This window comes from Aquila chrysaetos, chromosome 10 (assembly GCF_900496995.4).
Source record: "Aquila chrysaetos chrysaetos chromosome 10, bAquChr1.4, whole genome shotgun sequence".
Classification (NCBI taxonomy): domain Eukaryota; kingdom Metazoa; phylum Chordata; class Aves; order Accipitriformes; family Accipitridae; genus Aquila; species Aquila chrysaetos.
The window spans coordinates 34069467-34090999 of NC_044013.1; the positions used below are offsets into that span (position 1 = coordinate 34069467).

Genomic DNA, 21533 nt, shown 5'->3' on the forward strand with positions numbered 1-21533 from the left:
CTTCAGTAAGGTCAGTTCTGAATCATCACCTCGCAGGATAAATAATCCAAATTTCACCAATTTCTCCCTGTAGGTGAACACCTCTTTTCTATTAATCCTCCTCCCTGCCCTCAGCTGTACTCCCTCTGATTGAACTTGATCTTCAAATAAGGTAAGAAAAGGTGGACTCTGGACTTGAAGTATGATCTACCCAGCACTGGAGGAGTGATAACACCTCCTCCTCCTCCTCCTCACACACACTGCCAGCTCACCACGTATTAGCTTTCTTCTCTTCCATTAGCTGCCAAGTTGAAAATGAAAATGTTTGACCTACCACTATACCTTGCTCCTTCTCCTTCCCCTATATTAACTGTATGTTAAGTCCATTCTGTGATAATCTGGAGTGACTCCCCAAGTATCACTTTATGAAGGGGACTGCTACAATTCGAGTGCAACAGAGATCGCACTGGTGCAGCAGGGCCGGGTGTCACTGCTGTCCCCAGCATCGCTTGCCCTCAGGCATGCTGTGAGTCCTGTTGCTGCCCTCATTCTGGTGAGATTATTAATTAATGTTTGTAAAGCACACTGAAAATGCAAAGTGCTAACTATCCACTCATTAAACTCTGAGGATCATCCTACCATTTGCTCCACTGTCCAGGTCAGCTAAGTGGAAAACAACTCTCCCAGCTGTCTCTCAAGAACCCAACCGCTCACCTCCATCACTACCCATCGCCACCGACCTCTCCAGGCAGAAATGTGGGGAAATACATCAGTGCCACCAATTCCAACACATTTTCAGCATGTGCTTAATATTAAACCTGTTCTTACAAACTATTCATAACCAGGCTGTTTTTCTAAATTAAGGACCTCATCAAAAGCATCCCGCATCCAATACCTGGGATCCTTCAAGCCCACACATGAAGGAAAGCAGCAAACCAGGCTCGCTTGCTCCAGGGGAAAGGCGAGACAGAAAAGCAACAAAGGAGAGGGAGAAACAACAAAGAGACCCTCCACTGCCCCCAGGAAACCAGCTCATTCCCAATATGCCCCTTAAAATGACTTTCAGGGAAGGAAGACCAGTGCATGGGCACGGGGGGACCTCCCATGCTGGGAGATACCCTGCAAACACCTCTTCTCAAAGCAAAATGCCGAGTTACGATGCAGCAGCCCTGCTCGCACAGAGGCCACTGCACACAACCAGTACCCCATTGCTTACCTGGCACAGTGATCTGGATGATGTCCAGCTCATCCGGCTCGATTTTGATCTGCCTGATCCCACCCAGTTCTCCTGAGGTACCTACCGGGGAAAGGCAACAAAAGGCAATCGCCAACAGGAACCAGCAATGCCGTGTCTGCCCCCCAACACAGGCAGGGAAACCGCGGCTGGCCATGACTTCAGTGCCAGCTGAGCATCCCACAGCAACGAGGCTTCAGCCAAGTGGTCCAGCAGCATCAAGCCCATGGCATGGAGGTACCCGAAGGGCACCCGTGGGCATGGCCTCTGCAAACACCTCAGCTGGCAGGAGCTGTTGGTGCCCTCAAACTGGCTGCTGGCCCCCATTACCTGCTCGTTTCCTGGCCTTCTTCACTTAAAACTAACTGGGTCGCCAACAAGCATTGGTGGGGACACAGGAGGAGCTGTCTCTAGCGGGCACTCCTGGCGTTTTTAATGCTCCCAAACTCATGACTGGGACATGCCCTGCTGCATAACCATGCTCTGGGGGGGCTGACCACAGGCACATCACGCCAGGATGCGACCAGCTGAACCCCAGCAAAATACAGCGTGGTTTGAACCCTGACAGATGGGAGCCCGTGCTGGACCAGCCGGCTCGCAGAAGCTGCCCTGGGAGGATGCTGCCCTGGGAGGATGCTGCCCACGGTACTCAGTCAGCCCAGCTGCCTCTTATCTCCAGATAAATTTCCTCCCTTAGGGTGGGACTGATTCATTGCAAGGGGCTGAGTCACAGCTTGCAGCTTGGGCGGGTAGGACAGCGAGGCTCCCTGTGGCGTTTCAATGGGTCCAAGCCCCTAAATGTGGGAAAAAGCATTTCCTTCTCATTTTCGGTGCTCAGAACGCTGACACCGCTGACTGCTCGGTGACCCAGCTGTGGTGGCTTTCAAGAAGGGAACTCAGAGACTGAAGACTTCCCTTAGCTTCACATTTAAGCACATGCTTAAGTCTCATTATTTCTATTTACACACTTTTGGGACCCAGCTGGAGGGTCACAGGGTAAGACCCTTCATCTCTGCATCTATCGAATGGGGATAAAGTCCTTAGAGAACTGCACCATGGAGCAACCAGGTAACTGGTACCACATGTCCAAGTTACTTTGCAGGCAGCTTTCTCTAGTGCCCCCCCAATATCACTATTTTGCAAGAGAAAATCAATTATTCCTCACCTGGTTCACAGCTTTCAGAAGCACTACACTTCTCGGACCTGGAAGGGAAAGGCAGACAAGAGACGTGGTCATGGAGCAACCAAAGAGAGAGCTTAAAACCCAGCGGTGTGCATAGGACTGTTCCTGGCAGGAGGGAGAAACACTGCAGCCTCCTGTGATGGGCAGACAAGGGCTGCGGACGGGTCCCCGGGGACACTGCACCCACGGTCCCAGCAGCGGCACGGCATCCATGACTACAAGGGAAAGCCAGGGTCTGCAGGTTTCTCTGCAAATAGGGCCTGCTCCCAAACCCACCCCAGTCCTGCACCACCGCTGATCACCGCCCTGCCTCTAGACACCGATGGATGTAACCGCAGCAGAGAGCTCCTGAAAGCAAGAGGGTTTTAAGCCCGAAACCTGGTTGACTTCATCCCTTTGTGGCAGAGAGCAGTGCATAAAGCATCATTACAATGTGGTTACTCATGGAGTTAAGCAAATAGGGAGAAAGGAAAAAAGTCAATTGATTTGGTAAATATTTATTCTGCTCAAAGCTTTTCTCCCCCGAAAACTGGGCACTATCCCAAACCCGTGTCTACAGTTAACTTTGCATGCTCAGGAATTTACACAAGGTGTTCAGCATCCAAATGAGATTACTTTGCATTCTCAGGACGCATTTGCTTTCTGCCTCTCTCTTTCTTAAACAAGAACAACCACGGCTCTTTGGCAGTAAGGGAGCCAAGGAACGGCACTGGAAAACACACTCCTCCATGACGCTGGTCCTTCAGGGGGAAGGAAAACCCTTCTGAGCCAGCACCACATCCCTGTTGGCTCAGGGGGATGTTCAAAAGCACTTGCTCACTCGCCTGAATCCACTTAGCAGCGTCAGCAGAACAAACTACAGGCAATGCAAAGGAAGCCAGGAGGGCTCTTGAAATGTTCTTCCTAAATGTGGAATGGGCAAAAAGGATCTCTGGTCTAGAAAGTACTGTATATATTACCTAGGAGCCTTGGGAAGGGTTTTAAACTCTCCCACTTCGGGCCAAAGTCAACCTTTCACTAGGGAAATTTGGGAGGAGGGCTTCCCCAGGGAAAGCATTACCCCTTGCAGTATCTGGCCCTTCTCCCTGGATCTGGCACTGCCCCTTCCCTGGAACTCGACTTTGACCTGGATGGACCACTGCTATGGAAATGCTCTGCTCCTACCAGGGAACAAAGGTTCCTCTTTTGCAGGAAGAACAAAGTGGGATTTGAATATCCATATTTTCCTGCAGATAGGTGTTATCAATGCATTGGGAGATTTTGGGGAGATTTAAGTTTACCCCTGCGGCAGGCAAAGCAAGCTGTGCACCATCACTGCAATTCATGATTCCCTTTTTAACCAGAGGTACACATGAACCTCGGGGTCCGTGGCCCGATTCAATGTGCACGCACACAGTGTAAATCAGGAACAAGGCATATATAGACACAGCTAGGAAAAATTCGAAAGGGACCCCAGGGTGATCTTAAGGTTGTGCCAGATTTACACCAGTGGAAGGTGGTCAGCCCAGCGCAGTGCAGTCCACATCACAGCACCACCATGGGGAGGGTGATCTGAATCTGGCTGGGTACAAACCACCCCTAAAAAAACCTACTTTTCCCCCATAGGGGGTTCTAAAGTGGTTTTACTGCTCCATGCAACCCCTACCTGGCCCACAGCTGGAGTGCAGCAGGTGAGGTGGGGATGGTGCAGCGTCAGTGAGGGCTGTACAGGGACCATGAGCCTCCAGCCACCCTCGGAGCTCTGCAGTGGCAAACCTCAGCTCCCACCCCACTGGCACGCTCCCACAGACACATGGTGGCTGGTTATCTACCCACTGCTTTGCAGAAACCAGCTCGGCATCCCTAATATTCTGTCCTTCCACATTCTTGCTTCCAGTCACACCAATTTAACTTCACAGTGGGATCTTCTGTTGCAAAAATTAAAAGGGTCCTAACTGCAAATGTTAACAAATGAACGGGAAAACAAGAAGCATCAGGCCAGGTTTCAGCCCTGCAGCGTGCTTAGAGGCCAGCGGTATTGGAAGCATCACCATTTCCCTGGCATCCAGTGCGCAGCAGATGCTCTGCTGGTCCCTGAGTCTAAATGCCTTCAGACATGGAGCGATTCAGCAAGGTGCAGAAAGCAAAAAATGGCTGAAGAATGGTTTTGCAGCTAAGCCGTAGCTGAGGATCCTGGAGATTTGAGTTTAATTCCCTGTAACACCACTGAGGGACCTTAGGCCGGGACCCAGCACAGACAAGTTCCCATTGCAGACCTCTCTGGCTGAGGCTCTCATCCGGACTCCCTTCATCATCAGGAAGAGAAACAGGTACTTGTGGGGTGTGATTCCTCCAACCCATTTTAAATGGTTGGAAAGGGCTGACTCACCCAGTGCACTGAGCTTGCTGCTGCTGAAAGGTTCTAGAGTGGCACAGCCAGCCCCGCTCCGGCATGGACACCCAAAGGCAGCTGCCGCCAGCCTCCTTCTAGCAGAGCGGGTGAGAGGCCGTGCTGCCATGACTTTGCTTCACCAGCACAGCATTTGAGGGTGCTGTCCTTTAGGGGTGTCACCTGCACACTGAGCACCGACCATTTCAACCCACATACAATATTAATGCACAGAGCAAACCAACATCACCCACAGAGACCTGGTCCAAGCAAGCCAACCCAACCATGCGCTCATCTTAACCCCCTTCCCATGCCCGTGGTTGACTCTGCCTTGCATCGGAGCTCCAGTGTGGCACAGCTTATATTGTACTCGCAGCCAACGGCACAAGGAAGTGGGGCCAGCCTCTGCAAAGTGCAGGAAACATCACCATGGCATAGCATGGGGCATGAGTGACACCCATGGGTGCTCCCGGCACCCCAACCCTGGTGGAGGAGAGGATGAGAAGAATTTGGCTTGTTCCATTTAGCAAAACAAAGTCTGGGAGGGGACGCGGTGGTGTCCCGCAGCAGTGGGGCAGCAACGTTGTGCAAGAGCCATCCCAACCCCATGGGGTAAAACCACCCCCAAACCCTCCTTTGAAGCTGAAGATACCCAGAGGGCTGGGTGATGACTGCCAGTCCCGCAGACTGGGCAGCTCAAGAGGTCTCTGCCCTCTGAAGCTGTGAGATTTCAGTGCTTGGTGCGCCTCCAGGCTCGCTCATTGCCTGCTCTAACGCTGCCGATGTGGCACGTTCCCCCACCCAGTGTAAGCACAGCTTTAGAGGCACACGGCAGCCACATCCAAGGTGACAAACCTGAAACAGCACTGGGGAGAACCAGAAGGAGTCTCCAACCTGTCATGGTTTCATGTCAACAAAGAGCCAAGGAGAGAGGTGAACCCCACACATGCCATGGAGGAGACAGGGGCAAGTTACCCCAGGCTGGTTACCCCTCTGGCTTGCAGAAGTTACCAACCCCATAGCACGGTCTGCAGCTGCAGCTGGTGGCGGTGTCAGCACTGGGCAGCAAGACTTTGTGCCAGAGAGGCTGAGGAGCACTCGCTCCTATACCTGTGGTCCTGAGCCTCTCTGCAGCCGGTGGCCTCCAGCATGGGTGTGCAAACAGACATCCCGGCAAAGTTCATTTTGCTGCTTGTAAACCCATCCATGGCCGAGCCGTCTGTGCGGGCCAAGGCTGGGAAAAGGCTCCTTTCCCTGCAGCGCAGCCTTGCCCATGAGCACCACTTATACTGCTATGAACCGCTGCCCTGCTTCTCTTATTTAAAGTGATTTTAAAGGTAAATGTCGGGACTAAATATTACTTTGCTTCTAACCAGCTGAAGCAAAAATGAAGGAAACTGAGGTTACACAGAGGAAAATACCTTCTGGATCTCCCAGCACGGTTGGAAAGAAGCACTATACACTCCATAGGCCCTGCCAGCACATTACAGACCAGTCTAGCTTGTGGCATGGTTATACCAGAAACAGGTACTCTCATAAAAAGCCTCCTGCCCTGCTGAACTCTATAACCCCACCTTTATTAAAACATCTGCTAATCCGCTATTAGTCTCCCTGTGAGCTTTATAAACAAGTAATGCTTAATTAGCAGGATGTTGTGTTATGGTGCCGACTGAGGGTGAATCCTTAGGCCATGCTTTAAGACCGGAGAGCGCTCCTGCAGATAATCCCAGCCTGCCCGGGCACGGCCCTGATTTCATCAGTTTTGTACAAAATCAATGATTCCAAACTTTGCTATTTTGGCTCGCAAAAGGATGGGGCTGCTCTGTCTCCTCCTGTGCCAGCTAGTTGTACCATCGCAGTGGGTTTTTAGGGAGACAGGAAAGCAACGCCTTTACAGCCGCTCGCCTTCCCACCATGTTACCTACAACATCTCCCTGATGCTGCATCTTACTGAATTGCACCCGTTGCACCCTCCTGTGCCTGTCCTTCCCAGCCAACGCGCAAGCCCACAGCACAGCAATGACGTGCTGTGCACATTAACACCTCCAAAATAACTCTCTGAGTGATGTCACGTTGCAGCGGTTGGGGGACAGGAGTGGCACTTACCTGCTGTTGGCCTGAGAGGTCCCTGCCAGGTCCAGCACGGCCCCGCGGTGTGGCTCGGGGGAGATCTCCCCAGGGGGGCTGGAGGGCTCCAGCTTGGTTGGATCTTTGGTAAATTTGCTTCCTGTTGCCGGGTGCGCAGGGCAGGTTTGGAAGGAAAAGCAAAACCAGAATTAGCAACCAGAGATACCAATGATGCAGCTTTTCCACCTCCATTTTTCCCCCCTCCAGTCCCAGAGCTGAGGTCGGGGTGGGGGACAGGTTATCAAGCGTCACTTGCTTGCAAAGAGAAGGGTACAGATTTAATCAGGTTTACACGTTAAAATAATAGCAAAACTTTGCTTAAACCTCTGCATAACTAAGTGTGCACTGGGAAGTCCCGCCAGGGATGGAGCATCTCCGGAAAGGGCTGGATGCCAGGACAGGGTGCCGAGAGGTGGGGATCGGGGTCGGGAAACCCAGGCATGGCCAGGGCCATGGACCAGTGCTGCAGGAGCAAGCCCCAAAGTGGAGAGAGCCCTGTCCCAAGGGAGGGGATGGGAGGCTGGCAAAGCCCAGAGCAGCAGTGCCACAGGGAGCCCCATCCCGCAGCTCCGAGCCCTGCACGCAGCGGGAGAAATCTCTGCTGCAGCAATGCGGAGGGGGACAAAAGCATCCTGTCACCATGAAAAACCTCCTCTCTCTCTTCCCTGTTCCTCAGCAACCTGAAAGGAGCTGAAACGAAGCCTCAGCAGTGACCTTGGAGATGAAAAGAGTGATCTGAAGGCAGGGTAGGAAATGAAAATCGGGCAGGGACGGTGAGCAAAGAGCTGAAGGATTAGTGCTGGGGGAAGGAGGGAATGAAATTACACCGTGAGGTTGCAGAAACCACGTAGGTGTCTTGTTAAATAGCTGCTGCCAAAGGCCCTTCGCTGGTCTCAAAGTGCCATCGCGACATCCCCACCCTTCCAAATCATATCCCGTCCGTGGGAACATGAAGCCTTTTTCCTTTTGGCTCCAGCCTGCAAGGAAGGGCAGGGCTCTGGCAATGGGACCAGCAGCAATATAGAGCCTTAAAGACACTATTTATCTACTGACAGTCCAAAAGGCTCCTTTTAATTTGTGTTTTCTGTGGACCAAATCTTGTTCTTGCAGCAGCAAAGCCTGCCTGAAGCTGCTACCCAGGGGAGTAGCAAAAATAGGTTTCCTAGCAGTGGTGGGTATTTTAATTAAAGGGTGAGCAAAACTGTATGGGGAAGCTTTGGGATACTTTGCAATTGGCAATTTAAAATACAGCTCCGCTCGGAAAATAGTGTCTTTGCAAAAATGGCACCTCCTGACTCAGCAGATGCTTTTTTTTTTTTTGCACAGTCAGATGTGCTGACGCGAATCACAAAAAGCCAGGTTTAATGTGTTTTGCTTCTGGTAGCCCTGCAGGGACCAGGCAGGGGAGGGGGAACTGCCATCCACCCCAACCCTGCTGGGTTTGCTTCCTCACCTCCTAATTTCCACTTGCACCTCCCTGCCATGTAACCCCTGAGCTCGTAGCACGGTGCTTTCCACCAGCAGCTCTTGAGCTGAGGTACAGATGTATGCAATGCCTCCCACAGATACCGCACAACCATGATGGATTTGCAAGGAAAAGCCAAGCATCCCAAGACACAGTTCAGTGCTCCATCCCTTGGGGGTGGGATAAAGCTTAAAAAATCCTTTTCTTGAGAAACACAGTCATTAATGGGGCTGGAGACAAAGAAACCCCCCCCCTGGAGGTGGGACCCCCTCCAGGCTCTGCTGGAGGTCCCCTTTGGGTGGCTCTGGTGTCATCACCCCCAGGGAGCACCCCTGGGGCTGGGGCTGTCCCTGGGCCACAAGGGTTAATTTGACTGGCGGAGATATCCAAGGAGAAGGTGGTGTCTGGAAAGCCAGCACCTGGGGTTGGCAGCTTGGGGAAAAAAAAAAAACAAAACCCAACAACCCCAAAACATGTCTTTACTTGCGAGCCAAGCCCAGGCAATCCAGGAGCGGGGCTGGGTGGTGATAAATTTGGGTGCAGTGCCATATTTCAGGTGGGTATCAGGGCGATGGAATGGGGGCAGCCACTGGAGTGAGGGTCAGGTCGGACTGCACCGGTGCCTGTCTCCTTTTATTTGACAAGAAGCACTTAGCCTGGCTTCTCCTTCTCAAGGCAAAAGGAGTAAAAACATGGGGCAAAAAAAGCTGAAGAAAACCCCTGCCCAGGGTTTTGTCACTGAAAAAATGGATTTTTGTTTTTTTAAAAACAGTCAGTGGCTGGATGATGCTAGCACTTCCCAGCCAAAAAGAGAATAATTTACCAGTGAGGAACCCAGCAGTGATTTTTCTTCCTCCTGAAAGCACAGAAGCATGCCATGTGCTGCCTGTAGAATCATAGAATCATTTAGGTTGGAAAAGACCCTGAAGATCATTAAGTCCAACTGTAAACCTAACACTGCCAAGCAGGGAGCCATCCCAGCGTCACGCACCAGGGATTTCTCGCTTAAACCTTCAAAACACTATTTAAGGGGCGCACAGTGCTTGCACCGATCCCAGGTGAAGGCAATCTCAGCATGCCCGGGTGTGCTTCTCCTCACTGATCATAATTGCACGTGTCCCGCACTTTTGCTGGTTACAGGTGACATTATTTCAACTCTGCTTCTCTGGATAATCTTTCAATTTTGTGGGCAATAAATCAAAGGACGTGGAGAACGTACCTGTAAAAATTCTCTCGTCAAACATCCTAGGAGGAAAGGGAAAAAAAGGGATTAGAAATAGGTGCTTCTAATGAGTGAGTTTTAGGCTTTATTAATGAACAGCATTAAGCCAAGTCAAAATAGTCATTTTATTCATTCTCTAAAAAAGGGAATGAATTTTTCAGCAAAAAAAAAAAATTAAAAAAAAGCCTTTCAGCCTGTTGTGCAACCAAGCAATATTACAGCATATGCTTTTTAAGTAAAGCACCTTTAAATCTGCTTACAAGTCATTCTCTTAATTTAATTAACTTATTAAATGAAGCTGCTATAGGCTGGCTTTACCAACAGAGACAGTGGGACCAAAGTAGCTATTGCTGAACCTCCACTTCACCGTGTAGACCATCGACCAGATGTCACCTGTCTCCTGAATATTGTATTTTGGTGCCACCCACAACTTTGCTCATAGGAGCAAAGTGTGTTCAGGGCCACGTGCCAGGGCCTGATCCAGCCTGGCGCAGCCCAAGCGGTGTGGGACAAAGTGGCTCCTCCACTGGCTGACATCTGGAAAGCTAATTCCTTCCAGGATGCCTAAGTCCTGTCGATGTCGGTGATTTTAGCTCCCTTGGGAGCCTTAGCCGGGGGTTTTCTGCGCCATGGTTTCACACCTCTAGCAGGGGAACAACATCAGTGCTGCACAGGCAGGGACCGAATAAATAAATATATTATAAAGCAGATTTTCCTGACAGAGAAGCAAAGAGGGGTTGCGCAGTGCAGAGATAACCAGGAAAGCGTCCACTCCTCTTACTCCAGTGCAAATACAGACACCAAGACACAACGCCCTGCCTGTAGGGGATACGTCCTCATCATTGTATATCTAGGATGTCCACAAGTGATCACCACAAAACAAGGTGGAGGTGTGTCATGAATACGGATGTTCCTCCTCCCGCCTGGAGGCACCGCTCCCATCCGCCAAATGCCATTGGAGAGAGTCATGCCACAACTGGAGGGTCCCGTTACCACCCAAAATGCTTAGGGTGGCACCGGCAATGTCTGCATGGACTTACAACAGGGTAGTGGGGCTCAGAGGTGACAGTGATACAGCCAGCCCTGCCACATCCTTGCAAAAAGGGAGAGAGTGATGGAAAACAGAGGTTTGGGGGGAAAAAAGAGCTGTTTAGCTCTTTTCCATAAAAAAGGGTAAAATGGGTTTTGGGTGTCCAAACAAACCCTGTGAGCACGGAGGGAACACGGCTTAAATCCCTGAGCCCCCTCGAGGCCATGCGTTCTCCCTTGCCTTCCTTGCCACCCACCTTTTGATGACAAAATGGATGTTGTGCCTCTCCTCCAGTATCCGCTTGAGTTTGGGGACGCCGTAGGTGCAAGGTCTTTTGAAGGGTATTTTGTCTGGGATGCCAATGATTTCCACCGCCTCGGGGTCGCAGGCAATCTTCCGGTATGGGACGGGGACCATGTGGTCTAACCCCAAGGCTTCAGCTGAAAGGTGAATGCATGGTTTTCACTTAAACATGCGCTATTCCTTTTACAGATGATAAAATGAAGGTGTAATGGTTTGAACTCAAGCGCAGCAAGTGCCTCCTGCCCTCTGCTCCTTTGCTTGTCCCAGAAGGTGAGCCCCGGGAGCAGCTCACATGGGAGATGGGACAACAGGGAGACAACGCAGCAGCAAACACAGGTAACGGTGTCCTCCAAAACCCCCAAACGTGTCTGGCGTTCCTCAAACCAGGGGTGAGCTGGCCCATGTGCCGTCCCCAACTTCCGCGTGACCGCAGCAGGTCGCTGAGCTATACAACTCACGAGTTGCATAGCACATATACAGTTTATAAGTTACAGAGTTCATCTATAGGCCATAAATAACTCATGAGTTACACAGCACATATTTATAGCCCGTCTATAACTCATGAATTACACAGCCTGATGAGGATGGCACAGGTAGGTGACAACCTCCAGCCCATCAACCCATTCCCAAGCAATTTCCTGAGCTTACAAGTGCCCAAACGCCCAGAAACTAACCCAAAAGCACTGCCCATGGCAAGGGAAGCGCCAATGACACCCATAAGCTGTGCAGGTGGAAAAACACAGCTGCAATAAGGACAATATTCTTTTTTCCCCTACCACATTAATTTAAAACAGCCGCATGCTACTGCTCCCCGTCGCCTGCAAGCGCCGGCAGTGCCCGGGCACTGTGACCCGGCGTGCCACGCTTCAAACTAGGACTGTTTTACAGCCCAGTTATAAATTCCTCGACAGTGGGGGGAGCTCCAAATGGAAATATTGACATAACCTTCAGCAGACACCCAGAGACTGGGAACTGCTGGGCTAAATGTGTTAGGAAGAGAAGGGAGCTCTAGCATATGGCTTCTGCTGCTGTGTTAGGGAACAAAAATGATTGCTATATAATGATATGCAAACCACAAGCGCTGCAGATGCATAATGGGATATTAACTCCTACTCACCATATCTGCTGTTAAACAGAATTTGCACGCACTCCCTAAGGGTGTTGATATCTTCAGTTTCTTTTATAAAACTGTCCCACTTATCTATCAAAACAAAATATAAGAAATAAGGAACTTCCATATGGTTCGTACACAGCAGATGCACTTTTCTCGCACAAAGCGCTGGGAAGCAGGAACAAGACTTTGCTGCTTTAAAAATAATGATTTCCCTCTTCCTGAGCGGATTCTGCCAGGCTGGCAGATAAGGTCCGGGCTTCCCCAGCCCCAGCCCCATCCCCAGCCCCAAAGCAACCTCTTCTGCAGCCATGCATGTGCAAAGCAGATTCCTAAGAAATGACCCCATAAAACTTCTCAACCCTGAAATGAAAGACCCTCCGGGACAGAGCAAACTCAACCTGAAACGAACCTTTGAAAGGCACGGCCATTTCACAGAGGAGCTTTTTCATCTCCTTCTCCTTCCCAACTTTCCCACCCATATTTTTTTCTTCTTTTTAATGCAGGCAGGAGAGGGTTTTGATGTAAACACATCAGCATTTTTAGGTTGAATTTCCTTGGGTGGGGTGGAGGTGGGGAAATGGAAGAGTCTCCTCCCCACTGCTGATCCCCCCCGGGCACCGCTGCAGAATCACGCCGGGGTTAGTGGGTTTCAGTTATTTTGAAATAACGCCAAGTTTTTGTTGGGTATTTGCTGTTTGCAGCTCGGGCAAACGGCCTCACCCAAAGCCATGCCTCGGTTCCCTGTGCATGAAGCAGAGATGGGATTTTCCAGCTGGACGGCAGCGCTTGAGGAGCAAGCATTGTGAGGATGGCAGGGACGGACCCGAGCGGGGATGAAGGTCTTGACTGCTATGCTGAAACGTTGCAGCAAGTAAAGGGACAAAATCCCTCACTGCAGCATCTCCAGCACTGCCAGGTCCCCATAGAGCATGGGGACGGCTGGGAGACCGCTGGGGAGAGACGGGGCCAGGGGAAAACCTTTCCCTAAGAGGTGACTGCTGGCTGCCCTAAATGCCGGAGCAGGACACAGACCTGTCTTGTCGTGGACAATGGAGAAGAGGATGCGCTTGGACGAGTGCACGTTCTGGATGAGGGGACCTCCGGAGACCGATGATTTCTGTCCTGGACAAGAGGGCAGACAAGGAGAAAGGGCTGATGAGAGCCTGACCGACGCTCCGGGCAGCCGAACAAGCCCCCGGGTGCTGTCCCCCGCCGGTGACGCCGACCCGACCCTGCCGGCTCTCCTCCGTGCACCCTGGCCCGCGACGACCCGGCGGGGTCCTGGCCAGACTGAGCCCCCACCGTCCCCCCGCCCCGGCTGCCCCTCCAGCCTCGCGGCGCAGCACCCGGCGTTTCAGGGCGGGAACGGAGGTGCGCCCCGTCGGCACCTCGGAGGCACCCAGGGAAGGGCCGGGGCGGTGCGGCACGGCGGGGGTGTCCGCTCATCTCCACACGGGCCAAGCTTTGCACCGATTTTCATCCGAGGACCACCAAAACACCCGGGCCTGTCCCCTGTCAGCGCCGGGGGGGGGTGGGCTTCACACCAGGCCCTCGTCTGAGAGCAAACTCCAGGCTATTACCACAGCAGTCGCTGTACTCCTGTGAGGAAGGCACCTTCAGCTCTCCCGCGGGCCTGGGCAGCAGCACCTCGCCGGCCGCGTTCGGCCCGGGCAGGCCGGAGGACACCTCTTGCTTTAGGTCCACGGCGATCTGGGTCGGCAGCGAGACGCCGTATAAGAAATTGGTGACGGCGACGGCGGAGGGGGCGTCCTGGCCGGCGGGTTTGGCCATGGGGCCGTTGGCACTAGAGTCTCGGCCGCCCTTGGAGGCGAGGGAGGTACAAGTCAACTCGACGCTGGGGTTCGGCTCTCGGCTGGGCTCGTCCGCTGGCCTGAGGGGAAGGGAAGGGAGAAGAGGAGGAAAAAACAGGTTCCTTTGGGTCTGTGGCACTGCTAAGATGGGACAAGCAAGGATGTGGAGAGGGAAGGAGAGCCGTGCCCAGGAGGGCGGGACATGCTGCACTGCCGGCTGCCGGGCTCTTTGTTTCAGAAACTACAGCCATCACCCAACCTCTTCCAGCTTCTTCAGGCACCCGGACCGTTTTTGTCTTCTTTAAGCGGAGCAGGTTGGTCTTATGGTGGTTCAAAGCATTTATAATAGCTAGGGCAAAGCTGCCTAGCTCCACGGCCCAGTGCGTTTCAGGAGTAAAACAATTTGTGTGACCGTAACCACTTGACTCCATTGCCTGCCCCAGCCCCCAGGACCTGTGACACATTCAATGGGGACCTCGGGGATGAGCTTCAGACCGAGGAAACCCACGTGCTTCACATGAGACAGGCGGCCGCAAGCTCACAGACGGCTCGAATTCTGCGTGTCCTACTTTTAGCTGTCTCAGCCTGATTTTCCAGAAGTGCCGAGCCTTCAGAGGAGGTATTTGGTAGCACTCAGCATTTCTCTGAATGGATCCGAGGTGCCGCCAGCCAGGCGAACGCAGAGGAAACGCACCCAAAACCACTGAGCTCCTTGTGAAAACATGGCCAAAATGGGGAGTTCGCCCCGTCACGGTCCCCCGCCTCCCTCCTCGTCTGGCATTAAAAACCCCATTTCAGCCTGGAAAGAAGCTTGCAGCATTTATACTGGAAACCCCTCTGGAGACAGAAAAGCACTTATCTTACCGCAGCAGAAATTTTGGCGGAGACATGTAAAGCGATGTGGTCAATGTGCACGTTTACACGCACTTATAGGAACGAGTCCAGAACGGTCTCAAGCCACCCAACACTGATGAACTTCTGTGCCAGGCTGGGGTTTGGCACAACTGGACCCAGGTTTCTGGGTCTGGTGAAGGAGACAGGACATGGGAGGGACCCTCCTGCCTTCTCCGCACAAATTCTCTGCCATCCGCTGGTGTTATAAAAGCCAACATCCCGAGGGCTCACTGCCCTCCCGCCCCTTGGGAATCCCCAAAATTACCTTTTTAGCCTGAAGCGGATGCTGTGGCTGTGCTCTAGGATGGCCATCAGGGATTTCACGTCGTACTCCATGGGTTTCTTAAAGCTGATCCCCTCAGGCAAGCCGGCCACCGCCAGCGAGCCTGGCTCTTTCAGGAACCTCTCGTAGGGCAAAGGGACCACGCTGCTCTTCCCCACGGCTTCACCTGGGGAGGGGGCAGAGTTACACACCGATGGACACCCCGCACCCCCGACCGTGGCTGAGCCAGGCTGGAGGAGCAAAAGCAAGAGCAAGAGATCCCAATGGAAACGTTATGAGAAGAAAACCACTTCCTACCTCTGCACTTAGCACACAAGGACCAGCAAGCTCTTTCTAAGCGCTAATTAATAAAAAGCTCACAAAAAGCCAATAAGCAGATGTCTCATCTTTTGGGTTGCACAGTAAAATCCTCGGTTGGGGTCACTTGGCACAAGCTCACCCCCCGGGAGTGCCCGGACGTGTGCCAGCGAGGGATGTGGCCGCCGGCAAGCCGGGAGGGAGCCAAGAGCTGACAAAGGAGGCTGAAGGGCTCGCGCTGATTTTTATCTCATGTTTACTGAGATATTCTGGGAACCTTATTTTCAGTCGGTTTTCTTATTTTACCTCCTGGAAGAATGGAAAGTACTGTGATTGCTAGTGCTGTCAGGCAGCCTTGATGCACTTTGAAAGACAAGAAAAAAAGCCCAAGAGTCTCCCTCCATCCCACCATTTGCCGGCACCATGAACATCAATACATTTGACTGCATGATCACCTCCAGCAGACGAGAAATCTCACCCGCTCCCCTTGAAAATGGCCACAGAGTCCCCTCGTGTCCCCACCACGCAGGGCTGGCTCCGTTGTACCTCTGACACCAATATCTCCCCAAGGAGTCCGGAGCAAACTGCTTTCCCTTCCTCAGCAGCAGAAGACAACCAGCAAGCATCGCAGCTATACAGAGATTTTCTAATCCAGCTAAAGAGCCCACATGCCCAAACCAGGGATGCTTACGGTTCTCTCCAGGCAAGACACCGTTAGAAAACCAGACCTCTCTGAAGGGTTTCAAGGAATGGCCAAAACCCTTGAGCTGCTCTCTGTGGAAAAAATTATTTTGGAAACCAACCCAAGTCACTGCGACCAATAAACCTGGTGCTGAAAGCACGAAGCAGAAGAAACAGCCATGCAGGAATGCGACCTGTCTGGCAAAGCAGCGTCCAGATGCAGAACATCTGGCTGTATGGCAAGGTGTCTGCGCCTTCGTCTCCAGGCTGAGGGGCAGCCAGAGAAGATTATGGGATCTTTAAATAGCTGTGGGATTTTATATTGTTGATTTTCTTTAAAATCTTTTCTTTTAATCTCTTCTTTAAAAAAAAAAAACACTACCAAAAGATCTTACAGAAACCCTGGAAATCTTGTGACACTGTCAGCAAGTCCTTATTAAAAGTGATTTCTTCAACATGTTCTTTGAAGGAATGCGTGATAACTAACGACGTGCGGCTTGCATGAGCCATCAAGGTTCCTTATAGGCGGGATGGATAATGTTTTAATTAAGCCAGTAACAGAAGTTTCAAAATGAACCTTTGAACCACAACACCGTGAGTACACTTTCTGCAAGCTGACGGTTTCCCTGCCCCGATGCACCAGCTCTAGCAGCTTTCCACCTCCCTCCACCACCTCTCTTTGTGATGGGGAGAAGCTCCCAATGCCCACGGCGGCTCCTTATCAACCCGACACTCAACAACTCACCGAACATATTTTTATGGGGAATGCGTTACTGTCAAAGTGACCTTCACCAAGCCTCGCGCTGCTGTGCAGAGGCTCACGGTTTAGCTAAAGAGAGACAATAATCATCATTAATGCCTGTTTAATAGAAGCCGGCGGTAATCAGTCATCCTGTTGGTGCGGAGATTACCAGGCTCTAGAGGGAATACGCGATCTTTTTGACTGAGCTTTTTCTAAGATTTTTTGTTTCCAATCCCTGTTGATGGGAGGCGACTGAAAGGATGGAGAAAAAAAAAAAAAAAAACACATAAGAAAGATAACTGTTAATTTCTGACAGTCCTCTCGGTGTTGGAAACAGAATCACCCTGGGGCACCTACTATCTCCTGCAGTATTTCTCCCCACTCAACCAGGAGAGGTTCTTCCCTGTGGGCATGCCGAGAGGGGAGCATCTGCCCGGTGGGTTTTGCCATAGAGCGGCTCAAGGATGGAAACAGCTGAGCCTACTGAATCAGCAGCAAAGGCAGAATTACACCCAAAGCCAGAACTACACCCAATGCCAGGGCCAAAACCACTGGCCCAGGGATGCCCAACCTCCTCCTGCCACGGCAATGCCAGCCACCCTGGGTTGGGGACCCAGCCAGCTTGTCCCCGCACACATCCGCACACCTCGACAAGGTAAAGAGCATCGTAAACTCATCCCGACGGATGGGTTGCCTCATTCATACACCCCACGCAGATGCACCCTGATCGAGCTTTTTTATGCAATTACATATTTATGGTATGTCATATATGAATAATTCCCATATTCCCAAGACGCCTGCAAAGCCTGGCGCTCTCCCAGCAGCAGGACAATGAGAGCTGCAGCTCGGAGTGGGGACCCAGCCAGTGCCGAAACGCCCTCCACACCCCGTTCCCTTGGCTCTTCTGCATTGCCCCCTCCTTCCCACTTGGGCCCAGCCTTTTGAAGCCAGCGAGAGAATGATTACCCCCATTCATGGGAATATTGCCTTCAAGTCCTTTAAGTGGTTTCAGAAAACCTCAGAGACTGTCCGACCCTGGGGGGAAGGGATGCCATCTCCCTTTTCTGTCTGTGAAGCCTGTGGCAGGTGCTGGCGAGGCAAGCACCGAACAACAGCCAGCAGCAGCAAATCCTGAGCGCGAGCCCAGGGTGGTTTGGGGGAGCACCCATTATCCCCCTCCCATCGTGCGGGAGTGCCCATTCCCAAACCCAGCACACAAACAGGGGCAATGCCTGCGCTTCAGGCTCAGGGAGACCTGCCCAGCTCCGGCAGGGCTCAGTAGCACACCCCAAATCCCAAATGGTGACCGGGAGCTGCACCCAGGAAAACAAAACACCTGGTTCTGCAGCTGGTCCAGCCACACAGCCTGAACTCCCCTAAAGCATCACACTGGGTTAATGCAACCCACTGAGCAGCACAGAGGAATATTGGGGCTCACCGCCCCATTTTCCTAACCCAACCTCGCTATTCCTACCTGGGCCAGCACGGCCCTAGAGGTGCTGCCAGGGGACGAGCCGGGATCACGGCTGCTACCTCCAGCCACTCCACGGGGGCTCCAGCGGGCACCTCCTGAGTGAGAAGCAGGCACTGCTGCTGCTCGAGTCTCCGCAGCTTGGGCCCGGAGGGAGCTCTGCAACCCACTGGGTTACATATCAACAGCCATATGGTCATCTACACTTTAATTGCAGAAGCTTTATTGCTGGGGATGATGCATGTGCTGGAACGGCACCAGCTTGTCTCTTGGAGCTGGGGCTGCGGGGCTGCCTGCTAGAAAAATCATCTTTTTTCCTTTTAAATAGACTTGCCAGGGAAAGGGGTGAGTCTCTGCAGAGCTCCGACACAGTACTTGTGAAAGAGGTGCTATAGACGCGGCATCAAGGATAAAGGTGTGCTTGAAAATCGCACTCAGGGCATGGCAGACTTCCCTGGCTGGGGGGACGGAGGATGCTCCCCCCAGCATGGGGATTTTTTTTTTGCCCAGTTTGGGGCACTGGAAAGTGGTGAAGCAGTGGCCAGATCCCATCTCGATGGAACGCTAACCCTACGCAGGAGCGCGTCCCGCCACGCTGCCCTGCCAGGCGCCTGCTCCCTCGCTGGGGAGCTGGGCTGGGGCCGAAAGCCGCATCCGGCGGTGGCGCCGGGCAGCTCAGCGAGCCCCGGGGGCAATCCAAATCCCCAAATGGAAGCGTGAAGGTTCTTACTATAAAGCACATCAAACACTTCCTCTACCATCTTCCTGAGGAGGTACACGTCTGATCCCTGGTCCGGGGAGACCCTGAGCACGCTTCGCCCACACTCCTTGGCCTTCTTCTGCGCCTCCACGTCCTGCTCCTTCCTCTGCTGGACTCCTGCAGGGGGGAGAGGAGAAAACGGGAGATGCTGCGGTGAAAGGAGGGTTCACAGGCGACTTTGAGCAGGTTTTGAGCAGCTACGGAGTGATTGAACCCGCAGGCCAGGTTACACCAACTTCAGCCAGGGCTGAATGCATTCTTGGTCACCAAACCCCAGGCAAGATGGGGTCCCGTGGGCAGCGGGCCCCTTGCCGCCCCAACAGCATCAGCAAACTCCTCTGGCTGGGCAGGGGGGTGCCCTGGGTCTCCCACCCACCCCACCTCCCCCCAGCTCGGATGCCCCCAACATGCAGGGGAATGTGCTGGCATGGGCAGCAGTGCCAGCAGCACAGCTGGGAGTGGGGCTGGTCATCCTGTGTGTGCCCCCCCTTCCCTGGTTTTACCCACTCAGCTGCACTGAAACTGTTGTGATTAATTGGGCAGCGCATTTCTTTTCTCTGGTTTCAATCTGCTTAGCCTTCAATCTCTCAGGAAAAGAAAATCCGCCTTTCTTGGAGGCTTTTTTACCCTTCAGCGTCACGTAGCTCAGTAATACCAGCTATTTCCTGCTAATTTCCCCCATTAAACCTCAAATAAAGCATATCTTCGGCAATGACTTCCTTGCATCTCTAAACGCACAAAAAATTAAACACTACAAGTGCATTATTGCCGTTCTATCCAAAGTGATTCGCAAGGGATTTTCCTTGGCGAAGGACTAATTCCTTCATCATCCTCGACAGGCTCTTGCCGGTGATCGGCCCTGGTTGCTGCCTGGGCGCTCAAGGAGGAGCTCATGGATCCCTCCCGTGGAAAGAGCTGATAGCTGGGACATCACTGGAGTGGGGGCAAGAGCAGCCCAGGGTACCCACAGAACTCGACATAAGAAAGGGGACAGCCACCCAACACCACGCAACCCCTGGCAAGCTCCACATGCCTCCCATGGCACGGGGAAACGGGCCCTGGAAAACTTTTTTGGGGTGTTTTACCAAGGTGGTGAAATGCGTCTGCATCCACGCCCTCCTACGACTGACTGTCCCTCCCGGCTGGGTGCTAACTCTCCGTTGACATTAATCCTGATCACTGTCAAGTCCCCCCGTACACTGGGAAAGGCTAAGCCAGAGGTTCAGATAAAGGAGGGCGTTCAAGCAAGGTCTGCGCGCCCAGAGAGATAAGAGGCTTCTTACATCTCCCAGCGATGTCTGCTTTAGATTATTTCAGATCCTTTCTAAGGGGGCAGCTAGACCATAAATCAGAGGCACTTCCAGGGATGCTTTCCACTGCGTGCCAGTTGTAAGAGCTTTATGGAGCGGAGTTGAGCCTGGGCCATTTATAATTCAAGACAGAGTTATCACGTTTCACCCTGTCTCCAGCATCAGCCGCTTTGCCTGAACCCCATCATCAAGATTTTGTGCTTTCAACCAGACGTGACCATTTCATTTTGACAAAGGTGTAAATGAAACCAAAGGAGAGGGGAATCAGGATCTAATGTCGGGTGCCTTGCCCCAGCACAGCGGTAGGTCACCAGCCAGGATATATGTATATATATTTCTAAAAGTGAGATTTGCAGATGGTCGTCAATGCTGTGAGCTCTAGGGAGACACAGTTGGCATTTAATATGTAAGAGGGAGCTCCCTCCTGTTGGCCACCCTGCTGCCATTCACCACTCGGGTACCTCCCTGCCTCTCGTGGGTGGTGGGAAGGGGAGGCAGTCACCCAAAACGTCCCTGAAATGCCTCCTGTCCTGCAAAACGCAATGCACCAAAGCAGAGAATAACTAACGACAGCTCTCCCGGGTGCGAGTGGTGTGGTGGAGGCGGCAGGCAGCTGCCCACGGCGGGCAGGACGGAGGGGCAGAGCGGAGCGTTGGCAGACAGCCGCTCCTGCAAAGCTGTGCCGGCTCACCCCGCACATGTGCAGCGAATAACCTGAGCAGACAGCGACCCTGGCAGCTTTACAGCACTAATATTTTCACTAGAGTGAACCCTTCCTGAGCCATCTCTCCAACGGATTAAGCACCAATATGGTTTCCATCAACACCATGCATGTGCACACATGGCTGGGTCATTTCTCTCCACCGACACCCCGCCATGGGCAGTGCAAGCAGATCGGGTCTGGGGTCCCCCCAGTTCCAGGGTCCCCCACACCACCAAAGCCAGATCCCACCCCAGCTCCTGCACAGAGTGGGGAAATCAGCAATTGGCACTCCAGGGATGATGCCATCCAAGAAATGCAGGTCCCCATTCACAGCACGGCTCCCACCTTCCCCTCAGCTCCCAGGCTGTTTTCGGGGAGCCAGCAGAGGCATGGAGCTGGCATGGAAGGCTGGGTGCCGGCCTCACCACATGCGGGGCTGCCGCTAGTCACACACGTCCCTGCAATACCTAGTGACTCTGATCTGAGATGGAGGGGACCACAGCTCTTGCTCAAGGCCTCCTTTCACCACTGTTAGCCCCTCAAAAAAACCAAGCAA

At 52.7% G+C, this 21533-nt stretch overlaps 1 protein-coding gene across 7 annotated transcripts in view; it reads right to left on the minus strand.

Moving 5' to 3' along the window:
- Positions 1-21533, minus strand: part of GTF2IRD1 (GTF2I repeat domain containing 1) — a 68890-nt gene that overhangs the window by 21348 nt on the left and 26009 nt on the right. For all 7 annotated transcript variants that reach the window (XM_030028618.2, XM_030028621.1, XM_030028617.2 and 4 more), the window contains exons 4-13: positions 18935-19081; positions 14996-15179; positions 13606-13916; positions 13058-13147; positions 12029-12112; positions 10865-11048; positions 9576-9601; positions 6871-6991; positions 2379-2416; positions 1196-1276 (exon numbers count right to left, since the gene is read on the minus strand). In XM_030028618.2, the coding sequence (XP_029884478.1) occupies positions 1196-1276; positions 2379-2416; positions 6871-6991; positions 9576-9601; positions 10865-11048; positions 12029-12112; positions 13058-13147; positions 13606-13916; positions 14996-15179; positions 18935-19081 (1266 nt within the window). The remainder of the gene's footprint in view (positions 1-1195; positions 1277-2378; positions 2417-6870; positions 6992-9575; positions 9602-10864; positions 11049-12028; positions 12113-13057; positions 13148-13605; positions 13917-14995; positions 15180-18934; positions 19082-21533) is intronic.